Source organism: Vipera berus (genome assembly GCF_964194415.1).
Source record: "Vipera berus genome assembly, chromosome: 2".
NCBI lineage: Eukaryota > Metazoa > Chordata > Lepidosauria > Squamata > Viperidae > Vipera > Vipera berus.
The window spans coordinates 170,148,400-170,175,498 of record NC_138203.1 but is presented as its reverse complement, the minus strand read 5'-3'; the positions used below and the strand labels follow the sequence as shown (position 1 = coordinate 170,175,498).

Here is a 27,099-nt window from a genome sequence, read left to right as displayed (position 1 = left end):
AAACTTGTCAAATTTAACTTGGTGTGCATTTTATATCTAAAATACACTATCAACTTGTACTTTACATGCAACAGCCAACTGTCATTCTAGAATCTAGATTCTTTGTAATCAAATTGACATGTTTTTTTGTCATTTTACATTTTGTAAATATACAGCATGCCATTATACATGGCTATTTGATCATGAAAACTAGATAATAGTCTGTTAGTTTTGCTAATAAAATATATCATATAAACCAGTTCTATGTTTCATGTTATTTCTTTAAGAATGAATTAAGAAACTTTGGTATATGTTATTATGTTAAAAGTATTAGGTAAATGAAATGAAAAATTGTGGTTTGTGTACTGCTTATAACTGAACTTTATGAATGTTCCTTATTTATTGGTAACAAACTTTGAAAAATGAAATTTGATATGGCAAATGAACGTCAAGTATAGTCAACTACGTCCTCCTACCTCTGCTACCATTTCACATTCCCTTCGTATTTGCCAGGCTGTGTTGTCTCTAATTTGCCCTCCCCATTGAGTCCAGGACACTCAGAACGGGCTGCTTTTCTTCTCCCATTGACTTTCCATTGTAGAGCTTTGCAACAAAAAGTAGGATCCAAACCATGTTTTCTATTGTCCAATCAGAATCAGCAGCTTCACGGCAGTTGTAATTGGTTTGCTCCAGCCCACGATAGCCAATCGGCGCGCACCTTTAACAACCAATCGGGTTTCGAGCTTTTATCCAATCGCGTGTAGGATGCGGGGAAACAGTCTTTGTATCAGTTAACGTCATGGCGCCGGCGAAAGTAGATGCCAATAGCCCCGCGCGTTGCGTGTATGTATTGTGACGTCGTGACGTTTAAGGTTCCCTCCCTCTATAAAGGCAGCATCCCAGCAGAGGGAGGAGACAGTTAAGGTTTCTTCGAAGGGGGGTGCAGCGCGTACCGTTTGTGTACTTACAGCGGAAGTGTTTTTTCGAAAAGGATTCGTTCGTGAAAGAGGTGAGTTTCGGCTGGGAGCGAGAGGGGACAATGAGACTGGGGAAAAGAAAGAGGGTTCCCGTGCTTTGGGGGAGCAAATTTTGTGACAAATGGGGGGAGGAAGATGTGGAAGGCCGCTTTGTTCTGGGTCCTCTGCTAAGGGAGGGCCGGAGGCTTAATGTCGGCGGGTAGTTATCGGTGCCGGGAACGAAGTCGGGCTTCCTCTCCAGCGTCGCGCGTGGGCAAACAGGAGAGAGAGCAGCTCCTGGCGTTGCGCCGCGCGGGCTGAACCGCCTTGGCCCTGTGCCCGCACGGAGGACGACTCCGACATCTGCCGCTGCCCTTCCCCTCCCGCCAAGGCGCTTCCGTCTCGGGGAAGATGAGCGCGAATAAGATGGGTGGACGTTGAAGTGCCGGAAAGCCTACTTAAGTCCGGATCGACGTTCGGGAATCTTGAGAAAGCTGCCGTGTCACCCATCGCGTTTATTATTTTCCCTTGCAGAAGAGTAAAGAAAAATGGCCCGTACCAAGCAGACTGCCCGTAAATCCACTGGTGGCAAAGCTCCACGTAAACAGCTGGCTACTAAAGCTGCTCGAAAAAGCGCCCCCTCTACTGGTGGAGTCAAGAAACCTCATCGCTACAGGTAATAAGACAAAACAATTCTGGAACGTGTATTTTAGGACAACAGCCAAAACTGATCTGTGGAAATAAAAGGATTGGAAGGGAGTGGTGCATGTTGTAACAAAGTTAGCTTCGGTTGCTGTGATTTTTGCGTTAAGCCTTGCTTTAACTATAAATGTCAGGCTGTTGGTGCCCAGTCTGTAGTGTATTTTTGCGTATTTTTACTTTGTCGAAACTATTTTGAAAGACATCTACTTAGAAACTTCCTGGAATTGTTATATTCTATGAACAGATTGCCTTACCTTTTTCTTTCATCTTCAGACCTGGTACTGTGGCACTGCGTGAGATTCGCCGTTACCAAAAGTCAACAGAACTTTTGATTCGCAAACTTCCATTTCAGAGGCTCGTAAGGGAGATTGCCCAAGATTTCAAGACAGACTTAAGGTTCCAGAGTGCAGCCATTGGTGCACTGCAGGTATGAACCTATTTGAGTACTGCTATTTTATGTGGGGAAAGGAATAATGTGTCCCTATAGGCTAATGTCTAACCAATATCTTTTTTATCTTTCATGTAGGAGGCTAGTGAAGCCTATCTGGTGGGTCTGTTTGAAGACACAAATCTCTGTGCCATCCATGCCAAGAGAGTTACCATTATGCCCAAAGACATCCAGTTGGCTCGTAGGATACGGGGAGAGAGGGCTTAAAAAGGAAGCAGTTTTTATGGTGTTTTGTAGTAAATTCTGTAAAATACTTTGGTTTCAATTTGTGACTTTTTTTTTGTATGAAATTGTTTATAATATGTTACATTTGTACTTAAAGTCATTCCATCTTTCACTCAGGATGAATGCTAACAGTGACTGTTCACATAAAACTCAGTGATGTGAGCCCTGTTGCTCAATAGTGACAAGTTGCTAATATGCAGAAGGGATGGGTGATCTTTCTTGCTTTTCATGCATGTTTCTGTATGTTAATGACTTGTTGGGTAGCTAAAATTGTAAGGTACTAGAATTGATATAAATGTGTACAGGGTCCTTTTGCAATAAAACTGGTTATAACTTGATTCAAGTGTTTAACAATTGGGGCTGTTAAGTCTGACCATACATCACTGTGACAGAATGTGGACTTTCTGAGGGATAAAATACAAATCTTAACCACAGTGTAACTTACAGTTTCCTAAAAACGTAAACCTGGCAGCTATAGAATACACTATGTGCATTTATAATAGCTATTTTATATATTGTAGTGTCAACATTTTTAAATTAAATGTTTTACATTCACATGAGTCCTGTCGTTGTGGGAAAAATAGCATTTCTACTTGGGTTTATGCTTAAATCAAGTTGAGCATGTTTATGCTTTGTATTTATCCCCAATTGCAGTAAGTTTCCAGCAATTATGTAACAAGTCATGAATAATCTTTCTGATATGTTTTCAGAATAATATAGGAACTAGGAAATGCTACTCAAGCTCTTAGCTCACAAAATTATTTCAGCCTTGTTTCTAGACTAATTAGGTGATTCATGGAAATGAAACCAGGTAGGAGGAGTCCAGCTTTCTGTGCTGCCTCTTAAAACAATAAGCTGTTCCAGGTATTTCAACCCATATGAAAATATAAATTTACAGATTGTTTTAAGAATTTGCCCTACTTGTTGGGTAACCCATAATGGGTATTTTAAATTTAATGAAAATTGCAAAGTTGTCTGCTGAGAAACTGCCGAGTTATTTGACTTGTTCCATCAAACTGGTCTTGTTTTCGGCGTAGATATGCTACCTTATGCAAATGACATATTGCTTCAGCTTGATTTTATTCCACTTTGAAAATTGACACGTAAACATTTGAAAAAAGCATTTCCATTTATGTAGAACAATTACATCTGGACAGAATTTTAATCTGTACCAAGTGACTCCATAATCCAAGGGTTGACCCATCAAGATACCACTGATTGATATTAGACTTTAGCAGGCCATTGAGGCTCCAAAAGTAGATAGAAGCCCAGCGGCAGAGCATCACATCTGTCAGACAAACCACTCTGTATGTTTAAATCCAGCAGCTAAAGAAACAAACACAGTTTGTAATGTCCTGAATATTTTTTTGATACATCACAGATAGCTTATTGCTATATTCATAAATACTTTCATGCTAGATGTGTAGTTGATAGCATTGTGTGTGGTGGCACAGTGGTTAGAATGCAGTACTGCAGCTACTTCTGGCTGCCAGCATTTTGATTCTCACTGGCTCAAGGTTGACTCAGCCTTACATCCTTCATAGGTCAGTAAAATGAGGACCCAGATTGTTGGGGACAATAGGCTGACTAAACCACTGTGAAGCGGCATATAAGTCATGCTAAGTGCTATTGCTGAACAACCTTATCTAAAATATATTTTGGATTTTAGTTCTAGGGATGTTTAGTCCAAAAATGAATGAAACAATTGGGATACAAGTTTGGAAATCCTCAGACATCAAATATTACAAGACTATATTATGTTACTATGCTGCCTTGGTCTACTTTTTTATTTCTTAAGCCATTACCCCTTTATTGATATCAAAGTAACACCAGCTGCCTGCAATTATTGCAGGTTCGCATCCCACCAGGCTCAAGGTTGACTCAGCCTTCCATCCTTCTGAGGTAGGTAAAATGAGGACCCAGATTTTTTGGGGCAATAAGCTGACTTTGTAATAATGCCGCTTGGGGGGGGGGGCGAAAGCCCTAATAAGCAGGCATATACATAGAATGAAGGCTATTGCTAAGCACATTTGATTTGTGCTTAGATTGTAATCCGCCATGAGTCTTCGGAGAAGGGCGGGATATAAGTACGCTCACACAGAGAAGGCCTCCTCAGGGTACCGTCAGCTAGGCTGTCGGTTGGCGACCCCCAGGGGGAAGGCCTTCTCTGTGGGAGTGCCAGCCCTATGGAATCGGCTCCCCCCTGAGCTTCGGATGGCCCAAAACCTCCAATCCTTTCGCCGCGGCCTCAAAACACTCCTGTTCCACCAGGCTGACCTGGACTGACAGGCATTTTAATTAATTTATATTTAGAATTTTTTTATTTTTTAAATTCTCTAATTTTAATTTATTGCACAGAAGTTCTCAATTTTATTTTTATCTTGATTTCTGTACTTATTATATGTTTTGTTGTTAGCCGCCCTGAGTCCTTCGGGAGATAGGGCGGGATATAAATCCCATCAATAAATAAATAAATAAATATAAATGGGATTAAAATAAAAATAAAGTGATATCAAAGAACTATGAGCTTTATACTGTATATACTTGGGACATAACTGGGTCGCCTTAGCAGAATTTCATTAATACAACAGGACTCTGCCCATCCCAACCCATGTATTCTGGAGATAAGTGGAAGGAAAATGCTAAGAGGTAAAGCTATACTTCAGTATAGAGTAATACAGAAACCTTAATAGAATACAATAGTCTTTACTACAACACGTATTCCAAAATAATATTCCTTACCAATCCGTTTGATGATTTCCTCACTTTCCTCTTCAGAATTTGATTCAAAAACTAGGCAATCAAAAGTGCAATCTTCTCGAGAGTCAGGTGAAGCTCTATAAAGTAAAGATGGTAACTTTAGATATGCAATACTTTAAAGATAGCATATGACTAATCACCCATATATATATATAGCATTCCTCTAATGGTCTAAGTGACAAACCAGGCTATCAATAAAATGAATTACTTGGTTCTTTCATGTAGGTAACCCAATTCATCTTGGATATAAGCTAGTTTATCAACAATCCAATGTATTGAAGATAACATTCTATGTGGAAGGGAATATTTAATCACACAAACTTTGGTAGAACATGCTAATCAGCATGATTCACAAAGTCTAATAAGGAATTCCTTAAGATTCCTATATTGTTAGTAAAGGACACACTGAAGCATTTGAATTTAATTGACGGATACTCCCTACACTAAAAATTACTACCACCACCACTACTACTATATAATTAATGGGACTGGTAAATATGGTCCTGAAATGTCACCATGTGTATAGAAGGTTTTTCAAAATAAAACTTACAAGCTACAAAAAGCAAATAAATTATTGCTATCCAGACGGCGTCCCACGCAGGAAATGTCTCTATAAGAATAACGGAAAAGAACCTGAAAATGGCAACAATTCTCAGTTAAGACAAAATAAAGATTAGATCTACAATTAAAAATAACAAACATTTCCAGTGTCTATTTTAAGTGTATTGCCCTGATTATAAAAAGTAAATGCAATAAATTATTGAGAGGGCATGATCAAGCACAATCAGCAAACAAACATTCTAACCTTTGAAGTTGTTTTGTGTTGAACAATTACTTCAGTTTCTTTGACATCAAATAAGATTTCCTGAGGAAATAATATTACAACTGTTAATAATGGTATTAAATGACAAAGTGTCCCTAACAGAAACTTAAAATTGGACCTGCTATGTTTACAATTTTCTTTTCCTGTTTTTTCCTTCCACCCAGACAACATCATAGCAACATAGCTTCACTTTACAGATCAGTGAATTTACCACTTAGAGAGCCAATGCAATCATTTCTGCAGGTATCTGAAAAAACCAATGAAAACCAATCCTTTCAACGTTTCATTAATGTAGCAGTACGACTTTAAACAGTTCTATCTACCGGTATATGTAATGTATAGCAGTTTCAGTTATTACATATTAAACCGTGGCAACCTTAGTCAAAGATAGTGATGAAGTTCAACCTATTGGCTTCACTTTACCTTTCGACCGGATATAGAGCAAAATGTTCTCATTAGGCCTTTAAAAACCATCCTGATGCACCCGAGAGAGCTATTATTTATTAATATTTCAGCTAAACAACAGCAACACGTAGACTGGAAAAATGTCTTTTTATGCCTGCTCAGTGGTATTAATAGGCACCTGATCACATTTCTGCCATATCTCTAAGATGGCAGAGCAAGAATTGAATGTTTGTGTTGCATTTGTTATTTAGATCATTAAAAAAACACACAGGCAAGTGAGCAACTTGCATTGCCATAGCTATAATATTTGGGTGAGACAAGTTGAACAAGCCAGTCCAGATTAACACTGGCTGCCAAAGCCAGCCATAACTTAAATTACAAGTAAACCAGGAACAGGCAATTTAGCATCTTTAGATGTTTGGGGTACATTTCCACCATGATAAACACTGGCTGGGATAATATAAACATATTCTACTTATTAAAGTTCCGCAGTTCTTTCTGATAGCAGAAAAATCTTCAAGATTACATATATTTGATGGATTTGGCCATGTAGCACTGCCAGACTAATCTAATTTATGTTTCTTAGAACATTTCAAAACCAGGGAAAAAAGGAATACTGAATGAAAACAGGGATACAGTTAGTCCTCAACTTGCGATGGGTCTCTTAGCAATATTTCAAATCATGACAGACACCTCCCCCCCGAAAATACTTACAATCCAGTTCCAAAGTTCTAATGGCAGTCTTCTCCAACCCCGTCAAATAACTGCATTTTGAGAGCTTGGTAACCAGCCTGCATTTATGTCTGCAGCATCCCATGGTCACATAACCACAATTTACAACATGTTTGGCCAAAATTGGTGTTTATTTCTAATTTGGGGCAAAAAATATCCCATAGTGAACAATGGGCTCATTTAACAACCACAGCATTTGCTTTATGACTGCAACATCCACTTTAGGACTGAGGAATTCACTTTATGACCACTGTGTTCACTTAACAACTGCTGTGTTCTCTTAGTGACCACCACAAAAAAGGCTGTAAAATTGGGCTTGGTCACATGATGATTCATTTTAAGACCATCACAACTTACAGCCGTAATGGGTAGGCGCCATCACAGTTGTGATTTGAGAGCTTGTTGTTAGCTGCAAAGTCGTGTCCGACCTATCGCGACCCCATGGACAACGTTCCTCCAGGCCTTCCTGTCCTCTACCATCTTCTGAAGTCCATTTAGGCTCACGCCTACTGCTTCAGTGACTCCATCCAGCCACCTCATTCTCTGTCGTCCCATTCTTCTCTTGCCCTCAATCTTTCCCAGCATTAGGCGCTTCTCCAGTGAGTCCTTCCTTCTCATTAGGTGGCCAAAGTATTTGAGTTTCAACTTCAGGATCTGGCATTTAAAGAGCAGTCAGGGTTGATCTCCTCTAGAACTGACTGGTTTGATTACCTTGCAGTCTAAGGGACTCGTAGGAGACCTCTCCAGCATCATAGTTCAAAGGCCTAAATTCTTTGGCTCTCAGCCTTTCTTATGGTCCAGCTTTCACAGCCATACAACTGGTAAGACCATAGCCTTGACTATACACACTTTTGTTGACAGGGTGATGTCTCTGCTTTTTAGTGTGCTGTCTAGATTTGCCATGGCTTTCCTCCCCAGGAGCAAGTGTCTTTTAATTTCTTGGCTACAGTCCCCATCTGCAGTGATCTTGGAGTCCAGGAAAATAAAATCTGTCACTACCTCAATTTCTTCCCCATCTATTTGCCAGGAATTGAGAGGGATGGGTGCCATGATCTTGGGTTTCTTAATGTAAAGTTTCAACCCAACTTTTACACTCTCCTTCTTCACCCGCAACAAGAGGCTCTTTAGTTCCTCTTCACTTTCTGCCATTAGAGTGGTATCATCTGCATATCTTAGATTGTTGGTATTTCTCCCAGCAATCTTAATTCCAACTTTTGATTCATCTAGCCCTGCCTTTCTCATGATGTGCTCTGCATATACAGTATGTTTATTTAGCGTATGGCTGGTCACACACAGTATGATAAACAGGCAGGGTGAGAGTATACAGCCTTGCTGTACTCTTCCCAATTTTGAACCAGTCAGTGGTTCCGTGTCCAGTTCTCACTGTTGCTTCTTGGCCTGCATATAGGTTTCTCAAGAGACAAATAAGATGGTCTGGTACTCCCATCTCTTTAAGAACCTGCCACAGTTGGTTGTGATCCACACAATCAAAGGCTTTAGCATAGTCAATGAAGCAGAAGTAGATGTTTTTCTGGAACTCTCTAGCTTTCTCCATGATCCAGCTTATGTTGGCAATTTGATCTCTAGTTCCTCTGCCTCTTCGAAATCCTGCCTGTACTTCTGGTAGTTTTCGATCCACATACTGCTGGAGTCTAGCTTGTAGGATTTTAAGCATAACTTTACTAGCATGTGAAATGAGTGCAATGGTGCGATAGTTTGAACATTCTTTGGCACTGCCTTTCTTTGGAATTGGAATGTAAACTGATTTTTCCAATCCCGTGGCCACTGTTGAGCTTTCCAAATTTGCTGGCAAATTGAGTGTAGCACTTTTACTGCATCATCTTTTAAGATTTTGAATAGCTCAGCTGGAATACTGTCACCTCCACTGGCTTTATTGTTGCTCAGTTTTTCTAAGGCCCACTTCACATTCTAGGATGTCTGGCTCGAGGTCAGTGACCTCCTCATTGTGGTTATCAGGGTCATTAAGCTCGTTCTTGTATAGTTCTTCTGTGTAATTTTGCCACCTCTTTTTAATCTCTTCTGCCTGTTAGGTCCCTGCCATTGTGGTCCTTTATCATGCCCATTTTTGCATGAAACGTTCCCTTCATCTCTCCGATTTTCTTGGAAGAGATCTCTGGTCCTCCCTATTCTATTGTTTTCTTCTATTTCTTTGCACTGTTCATTTAAGAAGGCATTCTTATCTCTTCTAGCTATTCTCTGGAATTCTGCATTCAATTGGGTGTATTTTTCTTTTTCTCGCTTGCCTTTCGCTTCCCTCCTTTCCTCAGCTATTTGCAAAGCTTCCTCAGACAGCCATTTTGCTTTCTTGCATTTCTTCTTCTTTGGGGTGGTTTTAGTTGCTACCTCTTGTACAATGTTGCGAACCTCCGTCCATAATTCTTCAGGCACTGTCTATCAGATCTAATTCCTTAAATCTATTTGTCGCCTCTACTGTATATTCATCAGGGATATGATTTAGTTCATACATTAGGGGGCTAGTGCTTTTCCCTACTTTCTTCAGTTTAAGCCTAAATTTTGCAACGAGAAGCTCATGGTCTGAGCCACACTCAGCTCCTGGTCTTGTTTTTACTGACTGTATAGAGCTTCTCCATCTTTGGCTGCACAGCACATAGTCAATCTGATTTCTGTGTTGACCGTCCATGTGTAGAGCCATCTCTTGGGTTGTTGGAAAAGAGTGTTTGCTATGAGCATCGTATTCTCTTGACAAAATTCTGTCAGCCTGTGTCCTGCTTCATTTTGTACTCCAAGGCCAAATTTGCCTGTTATTCCGTTCTGTTATTCTGTTATCTTTTGGCTTCCTACTTTAACATTCCAATTCCCCATGATGATAAGGACATCATTTTTGGTGTTAGTTCTATAAGGTGCTGTAGGGCTTCATGGAACCGGTCAATTTCATCCTCTTCAGCACCGGTGGTTGGGGCATAGACTTGGACTATTGTGATATTGAATGGTTTGCCTTGGATTCGAACTGAGATCATTCTGTCATTTTGGGGATTGTATCCCAGTATTGCTTTTCCTACTCTTTTACTGACTATGAAGGCTACTCCATTTCTTCTGAGGGATTCTTGCCCGCAGTAGTATACCTGATGGTCATCTGAATTAAATTCACCCATTCCTGTCCATTTTAGTTTGCTGATTCCTAAGATGTCGATGTTCAGTCTTGTCATCTCTTGTTTGACCAGCTTGCCTTGATTCATGGATCTTACATTCCAGGTTCCTATGTTGAAAAAAATCTTTGCAGCATCGGACTTTCCTTTCAGCACCAAATACATCCACAGCTGAACGTCCTTTCGGCTTTGGCCCAGTCGCTTTATTCTTTCTGGCACTACTAGTACTAGCCCTCTGCTCTTCCCCAGTAGCATATTGGATGCCTTCCGACCTGAGGGGCTCATCTTCCAGCGTCATATCGTTTTGCCTTTTGGTACTGTCCATAGGGTTTTCATGGCAAAGATACTGAAGTAGGTTGCCATTTCCTTCTCCAGTGGATCACGTTTTGTCAGAACTCTCTGCTATGACCTGTCCATCTTGGGTGGCCCTGCACGGCATAGCTCATAGCTTCACTGAATTACGCAAGCCCCTTCGCCACGACAAGGCAGTAATCCATGAAGGAGGATTTGAGAGCTAGCTCTATGAAAATCATTCCATGCATGTACTGCCCTAGACCAGCCAGAGGTGAGCAGTCTGTGCCCAGTCTCAAGCCCAGATGTTTTTTTCCAGGCATGAACCTGATAACATGCACATTCTGGAAGATGTGTTCAGGGATGAAAGCAGCAGGAAAGGAAAGATAAGGTGCTGGGAAGATTATGGAAAAGAGGGGCAGCTGGATGACAGTGTCTAATGGTAAAGAAAAAAGAGAGAGGGGCAAAGTGCACAGTGAAGAAAGTCAGGTGAAGATGGGGAGAGGGGCAGGTTGGGTATGCTGTACTGGATTCAAATATGGCAGCAGCTGCATGGTTATAAAGGGAGGAAAGAAATTGGAAATATCAGCAGATGGGAGATTGCACAGTTTGTAAGAGAAGAGAGGAGAGGGACATCAGGTTTCTCCTATTCATCTCATAGGACCTTTTTATTTTCTCGGACTTCTGGGAGAAGTATGGCAAACTGAAGACAGCTCTGCAAAAGTAGAACAGATGATCATGGAAAAGATCAAACAAATTGTGACTAGACTGGTTCCTGAGAACCTCCTCTTCCTCCTCCTCCAGATAAAGAGCAGATGAGCAATCGCCACATGTGTTCCTGATGGCTGTAACCTGTGTGAGAGATCACAGGGCAGCAATTTTCTGCAGGTTTGAGCATTGGGAGATGAGGGGATTAGCCATCTTGCTTGCAACCATGTCAGAGGCTTTTAAAGTATACAGTCAGGCTCATGGGGTAAACCAAGTAAGACTCGCAACCTGATGAGCTAATTCTATTTTATTGTGCAGGTGGTCCTCGACTTATAATGTTTCATTCAGCGACTGTATGACATTACATCATTGCTGAATGAAAAGACTTCATGACACCTGCCCAAAGTTATGGCACCCCCAAGGTCACATGAACTAAATTTGGGAATTTGGCAATCTGCCTGCCCTTACCAAATGACAGCAGGGACGCCCACTGGGTCCCACACCCTACTCTTCACCTCCACCACCCCATCACAGCTCATTTACCTTTTCCATAGATCCCCTATGGAGATCATATTTGAGAAGAGATCCAACTGCTCTGCCCTTCAGCCTCTCTATAAAGTAGGGAGGCCACATGGCACTGTCCTGGGATCAGGCACCATTTCAGAGCAGGCATAGTTCATTGTGACCACTCCCAAAATGGCGCCTGCTTCTGGGATGGTGCCACACAGCATCTGTGTTGGAGGTTCACACTGTGGATTGATTGCTTCCAGAAGATACACAGAAAAGGTGACTGAGCTATGACAGGAGTGTGGGGAGGCAAGTGTGGAACCCAGCAGAATGCCAAAGCCTGTGGCAACCCAGTGGGGCAGGAAGCAGAGCATGGAGTTCCTCAGGGGATGGAAAAGGCCTTGGGAGGCCCAGGGCAAGCCATGCCTGAGCTGGGGAGGTGCTGCAGTGTAGGCTTGGGCCTGTGATAGGTCACCCAGGGCCTTCCCCATCCCTGAAGCCCCCCAAACTACTTAATGACCACAACTGACATAGCAGGAATTGGGGTCATTAAGCAAGGCAATCACATGGGCAACTCACTTAATTACCATCATAACTTGCTAATAGGCAAGGTCTATTACAGTCGTAAGTCGAGTACTACTTCTAAAGCTACATTAACAGACTCTTGCAAGTACAATCTTCCCCACCATCTCCTTTACAGCCAAAGACACTAGGAAGGGTCTCTTCTGAAGCTCTTACCCCACCCACTATCCAGTTGCAGGCTGTCTCTTATTTGACTGTTCCCTTAGCAGCATCCCTTGGCACAATCTCCAAAGGTCTTTTCCACCATGCCTTCACATCGCCCTCCCTTCAGACTCCTCACCTTTACATAACTTCACAGAGGAAACTGATTGTGAGCTGTGAGTTGGGTCACTCCCCTCTTCTGCTGGTAATTCCCAACAGTTCACATGATCTCCTGAAACTCATCTGTGCTTGTAGAGGTGATTGCTACCCCTCCACAAGGAATCTATTGGACTCCCCGTCTCACATCTGGTATGCCTGATGAGGAAGGAGCTGTATCATTTCCCACGTTCCCTACTTGGGTCACTCACTCACTCACTCACTCACTCACTCATTCATATATTTCACACTACTTAACTGACCATCTTCATTCCTCCCTTTTGCTATCCCTGAGGCACCCACCACCTCATAGAAAAATCTACTGTTCCTCTTGGTTAGTGGCAAATTCCTGCAAGGACAGTAGTTGTGAAAGATAGTACTTGTTAGAGAATTGGTAATGAAAGCAGTGTACCAATTGAGGCACCTCCATGTCCACTGTTGCCTCCCATGATTTCCTAATGTGAATTTACCTACAATATAAAGGCCTGGCAATAGAGGATGAAGTATGGGGGTCACCTTAATCCATTATAACTTTCATTCTTTTTTAAAAAATGATATGTGGAAGAAAATCGGCCTTTGTGAACTGTCTATCTGCAGAATAGAAATAATTGATTACTGTAACAAATCCGTTCCAGAAGATGAAGAGAGCTGAAGTCAATTGGAAAAGTATGGATGATCAAGAAGAAATTCACTTACATGAAGATGAGTTGCTAAAAGTATTGGGCTGAACTCACCATCATGCAACAGAATAGAATCCATAACTGAGCTTCAGTAGGACCAACTTCCCCCTATTGGCTTAAATATTTTCATGCCTTCATGAACTATTTCTCAATGAAAAAAATGGTGTTCATTCAGTAAATGTGTTGCAAAATGGGCATTTGTCTATATCTGCCTGAAACAGTGGATTTCTATTAGTTCTAATCTACAAAATTCTGATACCTGATTTACTTCTCATCCATGACTTAAATGGCACTTCTCAAAGCATTTCCTATTAAAAACAAAAGTTCAGCCACGTTCTGTCTTTAACTCAGAGACCTAAGGATTACAGAATTTGTTACACAGAAAAAATGTTTTTATCTAAAATATAAGCCTTATCACCTGTGCTGTTTTCTCATTTCAAATAACCCTATCATCTAAATTCCTATTGACTTTATTAATTAAATTATCAAGACTGCCATCACAATGGGCTGTAGTGATCAACATTCAGTTGGCTTCTTTATTTAAAAAGCATAATTTAAAATAATGATTTAAGAGGAAAAGAAAGTAGTTTGATAAACATTCATCTCTTATTCCCAGCATGAATCTTACCTGCTGTGGTAAATCTTTATCTAACACCATGGGTATGCCTACGTCTAATATCTCTTTGCCTCCATACTGGAAAAGAAATCAAGAGGTGAGGGGAAAAAAGTGAGAAAAATGCAGAGGACTACTGAAAACTGAACAAACCCCTTTTCTCTTTAGAAACATAGTCTCACCTTCCCTACATTGGCCTGGCCTACATACCGCAGATTGTACAGGAGTCTATGGAGAAATGAGATTAAACAATTACGGTAGTTCAAGAAATCCGTGTACAGTTTCTTTATTTTCACAATCAAGATGTGAAAAAGTTCCAAAAGCAAAGTGAAATTCTTTGCCTTCACAGAAGCTAGGACTGAGGAGCTATGCTTGTTTCCCCAGCCTCTCGTTTCAGTAGTCCTTACCAACAGCAGAGGAAGAGTAGTTCTACTAGTAAGTAGACAGTAGTTCTATCATTTCTCATTAATCATGCAGTCAAATGGTCTTAGCATCATCAAGACAGAAACCCAAAGCCCTGTTTTCTCTAAGAAGGACATATATATATATATGTTAATAGAACTCCTCTTATATTGATCAGTTAAGGTAAAACATATAAATACAGATGATAATTAATTAATTAATTAATTAATTAATTAATTTTATTTGTATACCGCCCTTCACCCGAAGGACTCAGGGCGGTGAACAGGGCAATACATGTTAAAAACAGAATACAAAAATTAAAAAAAGATTAAACAAGTGCCCAGAACTCTTAAATAGATTAAAACGCATTTAAAAGTAATAAAAACCCAACCCCCTCCCATCAGGCCAGGCCAGCTTGTTCAAAAAGATACGTCTTTAATAACTATTAAATAATAAAAACAGCAAAAACAATATAGTGGATAACTACTAAAAACTGTTAAAAAATGAATGGCGTCTGATATTATGGGAGCACTTTTGCCCAGCCTGAATCATATACACTCAAATAATGAGAGAAAGAGAGTATTCAATAATCCAAAATATTGCTGAGATATGAACTCAAATCTCTGAAGTCCAGGAAATGATCTGTTGAGATTCTCCAGTCTTTTGCTTCAGAGCATCCACCTACATGGACAGCTCTGCTCTCCTACTTTAGCTTTCATGGACTATTTCAGGAAGGGAGGTGCATTCCACTAAATTAAGTTTGTATATTTTCAGGTAAAAAATATTTATTTAGTATTCAACTTGCAATTCCCAGGATTCACAACTGCGTCCCCAACACTTCCAGAGAGCTGGGCTATAATCATCACCAGCAAATTTATACTAGGCAGCTGAGTAAAACCTAGATGGCACGCCACACGTGTGACTGAGAAATGCAAACCTGCATTATTAGTTTTCTCTATAATAATAGATGAAAATGGTGAATGGAAGAAGTTGATCTATCCCAGTTTGGGATACGTTATATAGAGAATAAGCTATATAAACACGCCTGTGCCATTCATATTCCACAATGCAAAACATTTCCCTTCCACTGAATCTTGTACTTCCAGAAGGAGAGCAGGAGGAAGATCTCCTTTACACCATAAGGGCGCTAAAGCAGCAGCTTGTATATGAGAACAGGCTGAAAAAAATTGTTTTAAGCAATAGAACAGAATTTCCTAGGCTGGTTTGACCATTAGCTGGCTATTCTCCAACATTTACTAGTGCTTCCAGGACTTCCCTGTCACAGTTGATACAGCTTTAGAAGAGAACAATTCGCATATGTCTTCTCTCAATCTAATTCTCTTTTTGCACTCAAAAGAAATTGTGTACGTGGTCTTACAAACGCCACAAGGCATTACTTTGCTCTGCCTACGGCAAGTGATAGCACAAAGAAATCTGAACCTGAATATAAGTGGTCCACCTCAATTAAAGACTGTTTTCCACCTTTACTCCAAATCTACTACCTTTATTGTAACAGGTAGCCAAACCATGAGTCATACCACCCATAGGGAAAACCCACTCGTAAAACTAAAGATTCCCCACAGCACTCTTCTAATGCATCTACAATCCGCTGATGATTCAGTTCAGGGAACCTATAACTCTATGTTTTCTATAGCCACCAGGTTGTGAGATCTGGTGGACTTCTGTTTCGGGAGGGATATTCAAAAGTATGTGTGTCCCCCACCCTTTGTCTGACATATGAAAGAGGCTGGCTCCCTTCCAGGATTGCCTCTCAGACTAGAGACTGCAAACTGCAACAGCTGAAGGATCGGTGGGTTAGATTTGGGGGAACGACCTATGCACCCAACCAGCGGTGATAAGGTAGGACTTGTGAAAATCTGCCACACTTTTGTTTTCATAATAGTCCTGAGCAGCCACTACCTGCCTCCTTGCAATCTTCGCTCCTCATTCTCTTCTTTAGGTTTGTGCTCATGCTGGAGTTGGAAGCTGGGAATTTTTTCTCTGAGAACTTTTAGATAGGGCAACAGTGGCTTGTACATTCCTCCATCGTGCCATTTCCACCGGATTAGGCGAAAGCTTAGTGGCTTGCCTTTCAGCTTCTGCAGTACTGAACCAGCCTGCAATGAACAGATAAATGGATGATCAGCAAGAGCCTCCTAACATCACCCATTAGTTATTCCCCGTCCTTGTAATAAATCTGGATCCAGGGAAAGCTGATCTAAATGGTCACTCTGGTTACTACTAGTATATGTCAGTGAAGCTTAACTTATTGTGTATTTTTCCTAGTGATTAGAAATCGTAGCACAGTATCTCAGTTATTATCTCAGAGCATATAAGAGTTAACATGTCCTTCACTAGCATATTCTTATTATGGTGAATCCCACAGTCAACAGATGTTTAGATTGGATTTGGCATTTTTATTCACCTATTGAGTCCGTCTCAAGGACCTGGTATAGGCAGATACTGTTATTTAATTATATGAAAGGTACTGTCACAGCATCTGTACTGTTCCAAATAAAGCTGCCTTTTGCAATTTACCAATGAGTATTATTATATATGCAACATGAAATCACAGCTGCCAGTTTGTTAGTTGGTGTCAGCGTCCATACACATTACATTCTTCCCAATAAGCTAGGATGTTGTACAGTAACGTATTAGTATAGAATGTATGGTGATCCAAACCATGTGACGTTTCATAACTAACGGGTGAAAATTTTGTCAACACACACAGTTTCTATGTGGCATGCAAGATCTTTTAGTGTGGCACCTCTGTGCCAGTAAGAACTGGGATTACTATGGCCAGTTTATGCCATAATCTTTCCATTTAGATTTTTCAGATTTTGATACTTTGTGTTCTTTTCCAATGGTGCATTTTAACATGCACCAAAGATTATTATTTTATGCCACCTTTTTCATGTATAAATCAAGATGGAAAACATATTAATAGTTCTGCCTCCCACCCCATAACAATAACTCTGTGAGGTGGGTTAGGCTGAGAGAGATTGACTGATTCAAAGTCACCCACTTGGCTTTCATAACTAAGAGAGGCCTAGCACCTTCAACACTACGTCAAAACTGGCTCTGTAATATAATATGTGGATCACTTAACAGATTCTTCAGTAAAATGTTGTAGTGTGGAGTGTTTCAGTTCCTATTACCTTCCAGGAAGCTCATTCACATTTTTTATCCTTTCCCTTTCTCCATCACTTTTCTTTCTCAGGATCTGTCAGCATTCTAGATTCATCCACTGTATATCCTTGTTGGCCTGTTTTAGAGTGTCCTTCCCTGATAATAGTTTTTGTTTCTAAAGACTTTTGTTTTTAATACTTCTACAAATAGTGAAGTCCCACGAAACGTATCATTGTCTCTTTTTTAAAACGGGAAGATGCTGTTTTGCCTACATATAGTTATTATACTCAAACAATTGAAACTGGCTCTTAGTAAAAAAAAATTGCAACAAGGCGTGACCATACCTCCTAAGAGAAGCTTATATATATATATTTTTTAACTTTACAAAATTGTACAAAACCATTTGAGAGTGATAGGTACTTCAGACAAGATCGGATGATTTTTTTTTTATCTTCTCTTCCTTTAAAAAGTTCTAGAGATGACATGTTCTTTATCCACACTTCATTTTAATTGTTATTTGTTATGTTTTGTAATGCTAAGGACCATTATTCCAAAGTGTTCTTTGGCTGTGACAGGTGCCCTCTCTCTTTTTTTCCCTTATTTTTTTACATACTGTATAAAACAGACTTGGTCCTTATGCCTCAGCAGACTGTTCCTGAGATAAGAGTAGAAATGAATCATCTGTTCTGAGGAAGATAAGGTAGACTAAATAGTCATCTGTGCATTGACACTAAGCATCACTGTTCCAAGTAAGCCACCCATTCTTCTTCATGATCTCCATGCAACAGACATATAAGTTTGTATCTGAACATTCTATGTTGACTCTCATAGAAGATCATCTTCTGGAGGGATAATATGGAAGGGGAGGGGAGGGGAAAGTATGCTAATAGTGGGGTACTGTTTTAACTCTTTAGTCCTTGAATAAACCATTAATATCCAAAATTTACATTTCTGAAATCTTAAATAATAATCCTAAGTAGAAATCTCATAAAAATAAAAAGGATTTTAAAAACCTGCTACGTTTTCTTTCCCAAACTTTCTACATCTGTCCCACCTTGACTTTTCATCTTGATCTCCAGGTCAAACCCAAGAATTTTTGTTCAGTACATTTCCCATAGCAACAATGCCCAACCACATCTCTTCCATTTCTTTTCAGGTCAAAGTAGCAGACAATACACCAACTTTCCCTCTTCCATCTCCAGGGATCAGGATGTTCCTCCCTCTCATACCTGTCCATTGCATGCATTCCTTAGTGAAGATCCATTTATCTCATCAATGACATCTCCAACTAGTACTACCTCATCCACTTCTGCCTGGCTCTTTGGAAGCACTTCTATTATGAAAATCCGTCCATTTAAATACCTGATATAAAAAAGGAAAAAAACAGAACTATCCTTCAAGAATTGAATTGTTAGAAACTGCAACAAAAGAAGAGAGGGGAAAATAATGAGGTTGGGGACAGGACATTAGGAAAATAATACACCGATTAGTCACAAAACACACGTAAAAGACCAAGAGAGTTCCACCCAGAGGCCAATGATGCAGGTGGTCCAGCAACATACAAAATCTTATCCTTCTTCCAAACCTGGATATTTTGGTAAACTGAAGCATGTTACAAAATGTTAGCAAGAGGGGAAAAGGAAACCTTATTAAAAATACCTGTGCATCAACAACTGTTAGTGGACACGTGGCAGAGAAACCACATCTTGTAGAGCAGGTTTTGTTTGAATGGTTTAGACTACACTTCCATCTGGCCAGCAAAGCTAGTGCCAAGGCATGATGGGAGCTGCAGATTAAAATACCCTGAAATTGTACTGGAAATTACCTTATGATGATCTGATGTCAGATGGGGTTTAGGAAAAGGAATGGAAATGGAAAGTTGGTATGATATATGTGCTGAATTAATTGAGGAGGGCCCAGTTCAAATGTCTAGCTTTTTGAGACCACCTGCTGATGGAAATTCATTAAGTTGATATATTGCAAAGAGGTTCATTTGTGAAGATATAAACCCTACAGACCTTTTATGTCTTTCAGAAATAGTTAAAAATACTGTATCATTAATTTTGAGCAGAGAAGCAAAACTTTGGAAGGAAATGTCTTCCTGCCCATAATTTTTTTGTTTAGCTCACCCACCACTAAGTTCAAAATACCACATATGAAGTTACATTGGGAAGGGGTCAGAAGTTATAATTTGGAGGAGGTAATTTACATACAAGAAACATATTACGTACTCCTTTCCCATCTTTTTTCTTAAATTTGTTTCCAAATTTGTTTCTTCTTTTATATAATGTCCAAGCTTTACAATGGGCAAATATATCTGACAGATAAATTGCAAGAACAAAATGCTGAACAACTTATACTGGTTTAATAAACTGCTGTTTTTAACAGAAACTGAGTATATCATCAGGGAATCCCCATCATCATCATCAGGGAATCCCTTAGCCCGCGAGAGATCACCGTCCCTCAGATGGTCGGGTGTGAGTCTCTCCTACTGAGATACGGCCCGGGGGCGCAGTTGGGCCTGCTGCTGGCATACCTACCACCTAATCGTGCAGCGGCAGCCCTGCCCGAGCTACTCGATGTCCTCTCAGGGTTGGTGGTTGAATTCCCAAGACTCATGGTCTTGGGCGACTTTAACCTACCGTCCTTGGGAGGATCGTCCGATCTGGCTCGGGAGTTCATGGCTTCCATGGCGGCCATGGACCTGTCGCAAATAATTTCTGGACCGACTCATGAGAGAGGCCACACCCCAGACTTGGTGTTCTTATCTGGACGGTGGTGCGATGATATCGGTGGGGGTGCCACGACTATTATGCCCCTGTCATGGACCGATCATCACCTCGTGCGGCTAGACTTCCCCTTTGCCACCCCCCGCCGTGGGTGCGCGGTGCCAACCAGATGGTACCGCCCTAGGCGCCTAATGGACCCTGATAGGTTCCAGGCAGCGCTTGGGGACGCACATGCACTCCCTGCTCACAGCTCGGCGGATGCCTTAGTGGAAGCCTGGGAGAAGGCAGCCACGGAGGCTCTGGACCGAGTTGTACCCTTGCGGCCTCTGACCCGGTGCAGATCCCAGCGAGCCCCATGGTTCACCGCGGAGCTCCGGGAAATGAAGCGTCGGAGACGGGGCCTAGAGAGCCGTTGGAGATCCAGTCGATCCGAATCCGACCGATTGCGATTAAGAATCCTCACCAGGTCTTATCTCGCTGCGATAAGGGTGGCAAAATCCAACTACTTTTCCACCCTCATCGCGTCCGCAGATAATCGCCCGGCTGCCTTGTTCAGGGTGACTCGCTCCCTACTGAACCAAGAGGTGAGGGAGGAACCCTTGCAGGGTCGAGCCGAGGAATTCGGTCAGTATCTGCTGGATAAAATTGCTCGGATCCGAAACGGCCTGGACTCCAACTGGGCTGAGTTGGAAGAACAAGGCATGGACAGTCTTGTCGACGTCATCTGGGAGGAATTTGATCCTGTGACTCCTAAGGAAGTGGACAGGATTATGAGGAGGTTGAGCTCCTCCACATGCTTACTGGACCCGTGCCCTTCCTGGCTGGCATATGCAGCTCGAGAGGGGACACGAGGCTGGTTCCTGGCGGTCATCTCCGCTTCTCTGAGGGAGGGTCACTTCCCCACCGCCTTGAAGGAGGCGGTGGTGAGGCCTCTCCTCAAGAAGCCCACCTTGGACCCATCCTCATTGAATAACTTTCGTCCAGTCTCCAATCTTCGCTTCCTTGCGAAGGTTGTTGAGAGCGTGGTGGCGCACCAACTCCCTCAGATCCTGGATGAAGCGGTTTATCTAGACCCGTACCAATCGGGCTTCAGGCCGGGCTACAGCACGGAGACGGCATTGGTCGCTCTGATAAATGATCTCTGGAGAGCCCGGGACAGGGGCCATTCCTCTGTCCTAGTCTTATTAGACCTCTCGGCGGCTTTCGATACCATCGACCATGGTATCTTGCTGCGACGCCTCAGGGGACTGGGAGTGGGAGGCACGGTTCTGCGTTGGTTCTCCTCCTTTCTCCAGGGTCGCTCGCAGTCGGTGTTGGCAGGGGGACAGAGGTCGACCCCGAGGCCTCTCGCTTGCGGAGTCCCTCAGGGGTCGGTCCTCTCGCCTCTCCTGTTCAACATCTACATGAAACCGCTGGGCGAGATCATTCGCAGCTTTGGAGTAGGGTACCATCAGTATGCTGATGACACCCAGCTTTTCATCTCAACTCCAAACAACATCAGTGATGCCCTCGACGTGATGTCTCGCTGCCTGAAAGCGGTCCGGGAATGGATGGGGAGGAACAGGCTTCAACTGAACCCAGACAAGACTGAATGGCTGTACGTACCGGCAAGCCAGGATACTCAGAACATCCCATCCCTTAACATCGGGGACAAGTTACTACCCCCTGTTGATAGGGCCCGCAACCTGGGTGTCCTCCTAGACTCGCAGCTCTCCCTGGAAGATCACATAGGAGCTGTGACCAAGGGGGCCTTCTCCCGGGTTCGACTAGTTCGCCAATTACGGCCTTATCTGGACCTGGATGCCTTACGTACAGTCACCCATGCTCTTGTGACCTCTCGCCTAGACTACTGTAACGCTCTCTACTTGGGGCTGCCCTTGAGATCCACTCGGAAGCTTCAACTGGTGCAAAGTGCAGCGGCACGGACACTCTTGGGAGCCTCCCGATACTCCCATATCACACCTCTCCTCCGTGCACTGCACTGGCTTCCAGTTGCCTTCCGTGTGAAGTTCAAGGTGCTAACAATGACTTACAAAGCCCTACATGGCATGGGTCCGGACTACCTACGGGAGCACCTTCTGCCAATGTCAGCACCCCACCGTCCTGTGCGCTCCCACAGAGAGGGCCTCCTCAGGGTGCCACCGCTCAAGGAATGTCGGCTGGTGGCCCCCAGGGGGAGGGCATTCTCAGTGGGTGCGCCAGCCCTCTGGAACAGCTTACCAACCGAAATCCGGATGGCCCCCGACCTCCGCACCTTCCGGCGCGAATTAAAAACTTATCTGTTCCAGCAGTCTGGCCTGGCCTGATAGCTCTAATCTGGGGTCCCAGCTTGTATTTTACTATTGTTTGTTTTCACTATTGTTCATTCTGTATGCCTACCTTATTCTGTACACCGCCCCGAGTCCCTCGGGAGAAGGGCGGTTTATAAAAACAAATAAATAAATAAATAAATAAATAAATAAATATATTCTTCAATTATATAAAAACAGAATTTACTGATGGATGCAGAGTTTAGCCAAGCCAATATAGTAGTACCTAGCCCAATTATATTCTCCTGAGAAAGTTTTCCAACCTCAGTTTCTATGATTTGGTGAACTTTTACCCAAGTAGTTTTTTTTCATATCCCTTTTCAGCAATATCCACTGAAATCTCAGAGGTTGAGCAGAATACCAATCCAGAATACATTTGGATTGGATTGGCTTAGTGAACTATTATGATTTCTAAACCATAGTTTATTATGTCATAGTTTGATATGAATCCAGATACTGTGATTTACTCAGTTAAGTACAATTAAAAATCATAGCTTGGTATGATCTATGAATCCAGCAATTATTTTATTGTTTGGATCTTAGTATTAACTTTCATTTTTGATTTAAATATTAAACATGGCTACTAAAACCAAGGGTCAGAAAATGATATATGGAACTGCCAAATATCTTACCTCAGCACCATTCCCAATTCTCGGCAGGGAACAGTTTCATAAGTCTGGCACACCTGGAAAGCACAATTTGTCAGTAACACATTTGAAGAAATTCTGTCATCAAGCTAATCAACCATTGACAAAAACGGAACATTTTGCTTCCATTAGGGCCTCTACATACATCCATTCTTATGTAGCTTCTATTAGGTGGGATGAAGTATGAAGGCTGGCAAGGTAATTTATTTATTTATCAGATTTCTGCCTGCCCGTCTCACTTCAGTGACTCTGGGCACTTTACGAGCAACATCATAAAATAATACAAAAATGTGACTAAAAAAGCACAGTTAAGCTCTGGGTGTCCAGAGTGAAAGATAAATGCCTACTCACTCTGGGTGGTGAGTTTATTCTTCCATAAGGCGACAATAAAGTTTGGGAAATATTTTGTGCAAGATACTGGTGCACAGAATATAATTATGATCTTTAGTAGAAGAAATGCATGAACGTAAGAAATTAGGTTTATTGTACACTTGATTTTGAGAAACAGTACAACAAAATGATAACCTTCCATTTGAAATGTTCTATATAAAGTTGACAGTTGTTGAGCGTGATAACTGTTGTACATAAGTTGTAAATAAGGCATGCACAAAGATAAATGGAATGCTTAGCAAAAGATCTAAAATTGAGGAAGTGGTAAGTGGAAGTGGTAAGATAAGGACATGTGACGTTTCCTTTGCTGCTTACTTGCTGCATAAGATTCGCAGAACGGTGATGTCAGAGGTGTGTTGATTGGGATATACACTTTTTATGCACAGGATGCCATATTGTTACTTAAGAACTTGAATGATATGCAGAAAATTTAAAATAAAGCTGTATATGCACAAGCCATATAGATTCCAAAATTAATGTTAATACTAATGGAATTAATGTAATGAAGATAGCTGTATTTGATAGAAAAAACTGAGTCAAGGATTTCAAGTTACCGTACATACAAATAGCGAATACTACAGTAAATCAATGATTTGTATACCTATCATGTTTATGGGGAAATTATATGTATCTTTCTATGTGCATAAGCAGATGAAAGGGACTTTATAAAGGTCCCCGAAGCCTTGAAATGTCCATTTATTCACAAAGGAAAAAACAGAATTGCAGTTATAGGGTGAAATAATAGCATTAATTGTAGGGAAAGCAGAATTTTAAGGCAGATTAAGTTTCATCACAACTTGAATTAAATTATCCCGATTTTGAGAATTAAGAGGACAAACCAATCATAGCATGTCTGTATGTTGCTCCCAGCACCACTCACAATTAGTCATGCTATAGGTGTTGTAAGAAGTCATAATTATGCAAATGCAGAAGCTTATCTTGATTTAATGCACTAAATCAAGCACAGTTTAGAAACATACTGGGTCAGCCTGAGGCTCAATTTTCGTCTTACTATAGTATCTTTTCTTCCACAAAAGAGTGTAAACATGTTTATAACAGATACAATTTAAGAACAATTATCAAACTGACAGCCTATTTCCATGATCCAGCAAAAATCAGAGCTCTAAACCTTTAGATACAGTTGAAACACTGAAAAGACAAATCTTAAAATTTCAACAAAAACATACATAACAGAGAGAAGTACTGTTTGAACTTGAGGCTCAAATTCATACATGTGTTTCTTTGTAACTGAGGTTGGATGCATGATTAGAAAGCACATTAAAAGCTCATTATCAAATTCAAAAACATGCCCCAAATGCAGATTTCTAAGAGTTCCGTGCCCCTGTCACCAGTTCTGTGTAAGATAGTATGAAAATTTAATTCCAGCCCCAAAGATGAAATGCCAGTTTGGCCTTCCACTCATGAAAATATTAAGGCTCGCGTGATCAGTAAAAAAGAGAACAGCAGAATATTATGACTTATAAATCAGGACAGGAGAATTAATGTATATACCGGCAATTAATTATATAATAGGAGGCATCAAAGAAAGAAAAATTAAACATCTCTTACCGGAAGTTGCCAGCTTTCATCCAAAAAACTGGAATTCTGCAAACAGAAATTCAACAATCTATGACACCCATAATTAGAGATTAAACTGAAAGGCTGAAAAGCAGCAAGAATATCAACAAATCCATCACAAGAAAGATACAAAAAAAAGCATGATCCAAAGCTATCAACTACTGTACCTGCAAATCTAAGGAGAAATTCATTTCTGTAACCACCAACATCATGGAAAAGAAAGGCTCTTGAAAGCAAAAAAAATAAATAAAAAAAATAAGATTTTAGGTCATTACCCAAACACTGACCAGCACTAATTTATTAGAATGTCATAGAAATGTTTATGGGGGCACAACAAATGGACATTTTGTTGCAGTGAGATTCAGACTTCCCAAGATAACATTCAAACAAATGTCAAACACAGGCAGGATTATAAACTAGCAAAATTTACTTTAATCTCAAATCAGAAGGCAAGCACATTAAATCCAAGGCTGAGGAGGAGGAAACATATATCCATACCCATAACACTATGTACTTTCAGAACAAGTGCCTTCACATAAACTGCTGAAAGGGGTAAACTATAGTTAAGCCAAGGAAATCAAGGCCTGAGATACCGTATTTTCCGGCGTATAAGACGACTTTTTAACCCATGAAAATCATCTCAAAAGTTGGGGGGTCGTCTTATACGCCCAGTCGTCTTATACGCCGGAAAATAGTACATAAATCAATCGAGCGCCCCCGTTCTTGCAAAGCAACTTCAAGCCTCCTTAGTCCAGTCCCCCCTCCAACGTGACTCTCCCTTCCCACCCCCAAGAGCCTCTCAGCCCCTTCTCCTCCCCCTTGCAAACACCAGACCCCGGGAGCTCTTGCGTCTATTCCAAAGGGTGGGTGGAAGGAAAAGCCCCTTTCGGCTCCGGCTTGGCTGCAAGTCAGCGAGCCCGGGAAGGCACGCCCTCCCCTCTCACTGTGGAGGAAGCAGGGCAGGCTGACGTCTGGCGGGAGCCGGCAGGGCAGTCCTGCGCACGCGTGCGCTCCCCGGCTCCTAAGGAGTCCTCGGGGAGCCATGGCAGGTGCCGCTCCCCGAGGACTCCTTAGGAGCCGGGGAGCGCGCGCGTGCGCAGGACTGCCCTGCCGGCTCCCGCCAGACGCCAGCCTGCCCTGCTTCCTCCACAGTGAGAGGGGAGGGCGTGCCTTCCCGGGCTCGCTGATTTTCCGGCGTATAAGACGAAAAATCTTGAAAATCATCTCAAAAGTTGGGGGGTCGTCTTATACGCCCAGTCGTCTTATACGCCGGAAAATACGGTAAGAAAAGGAAATAAAGCTACATCTAATTTTCATCAGCATTGTTCACTATTCCTCTCTCTATATATATTTCTGTTCTTATTTCTACCACATCCATATGCTATTTCATACACTACATTGATGTCCATGATTGTGGCCCCTTTCTTTCAGAAGAACTTCTCAGTTCCTTCCAACCACAACTTTTGCTCTACCTTTCCTCTCAATCCTTCAAATATTTTAAATACTGTAGTCCAATTCATTCATTCAGCCTATATTTTTTTTTATTTAAAAAGTTTTACAATACATTTTGACTTTAATCCCCCCTCCCCCACCCCTATCCCTCTCCCCCACTCCCTCCTCCCCCCCCCCCGACTTCCCAGAGCTAAATACAGGGCATAAAATCAAAAAACAAACATAAACACCCCTATGTTATCAACAATAAACTATAAATTCTATCTCTCTCTAGCTCATATAAAATGAGTACAAACAATATTAATATTACAAATAAAGTAGAAAAGAAAAAGAGGAAAACAGAAAAAGATCTTTACTCAAAATAAATTTTCTTAATCCCAGTCCTTATTCATATTAATTTCAAAAAAAAAAAAAGGAAAGAAAAAAAACTTTCACCTGCTATTTGCATTCTCCCACCTTTCTCTAATTTCCAAACAAATTCTCAGTTACGCACCAAAAGCGCTTATCTCTGTTAATCTTAATAATCTCCAACCAAACTAAACTATAATCAAAAATAGTTCTTGCATGTATCACGCCAAATGTCTCACAGTTCCAAATCATCCTTAAGTTCAAATAAAAGTTCAGATA

General features: G+C 41.4%; 2 protein-coding genes across 4 annotated transcripts in view; one reads left to right on the top strand and one right to left on the bottom strand.

Moving 5' to 3' along the window:
* Positions 1-814: 814 nt before the first annotated feature.
* Positions 815-2,865, top strand: H3-3B (H3.3 histone B). The gene is made up of 4 exons (XM_081321447.1): positions 815-988; positions 1,470-1,611; positions 1,911-2,064; positions 2,164-2,865. Exons 2-4 carry the CDS (start codon positions 1,484-1,486, stop codon positions 2,290-2,292), a joined length of 411 nt encoding a protein of 136 aa, XP_081177573.1. The 5' UTR covers positions 815-988; positions 1,470-1,483; the 3' UTR covers positions 2,293-2,865.
* A 512-nt stretch (positions 2,866-3,377) lies between these two features.
* The window catches only part of LOC308663312 (uncharacterized protein), a 39,481-nt gene continuing 15,759 nt past the window's right edge, over positions 3,378-27,099 (bottom strand). For all 3 annotated transcript variants that reach the window (XM_081319629.1, XM_081319630.1, XM_081319631.1), the window contains exons 6-16: positions 25,188-25,246; positions 25,012-25,047; positions 23,038-23,090; positions 18,597-18,729; positions 16,159-16,355; positions 14,019-14,064; positions 13,852-13,917; positions 5,876-5,935; positions 5,621-5,703; positions 5,053-5,147; positions 3,378-3,636 (exon numbers count right to left, since the gene is read on the bottom strand). In XM_081319629.1, the coding sequence (XP_081175755.1) occupies positions 3,602-3,636; positions 5,053-5,147; positions 5,621-5,703; positions 5,876-5,935; positions 13,852-13,917; positions 14,019-14,064; positions 16,159-16,355; positions 18,597-18,729; positions 23,038-23,090; positions 25,012-25,047; positions 25,188-25,246 (863 nt within the window). In that variant the 3' untranslated portion in view covers positions 3,378-3,601. The remainder of the gene's footprint in view (positions 3,637-5,052; positions 5,148-5,620; positions 5,704-5,875; positions 5,936-13,851; positions 13,918-14,018; positions 14,065-16,158; positions 16,356-18,596; positions 18,730-23,037; positions 23,091-25,011; positions 25,048-25,187; positions 25,247-27,099) is intronic.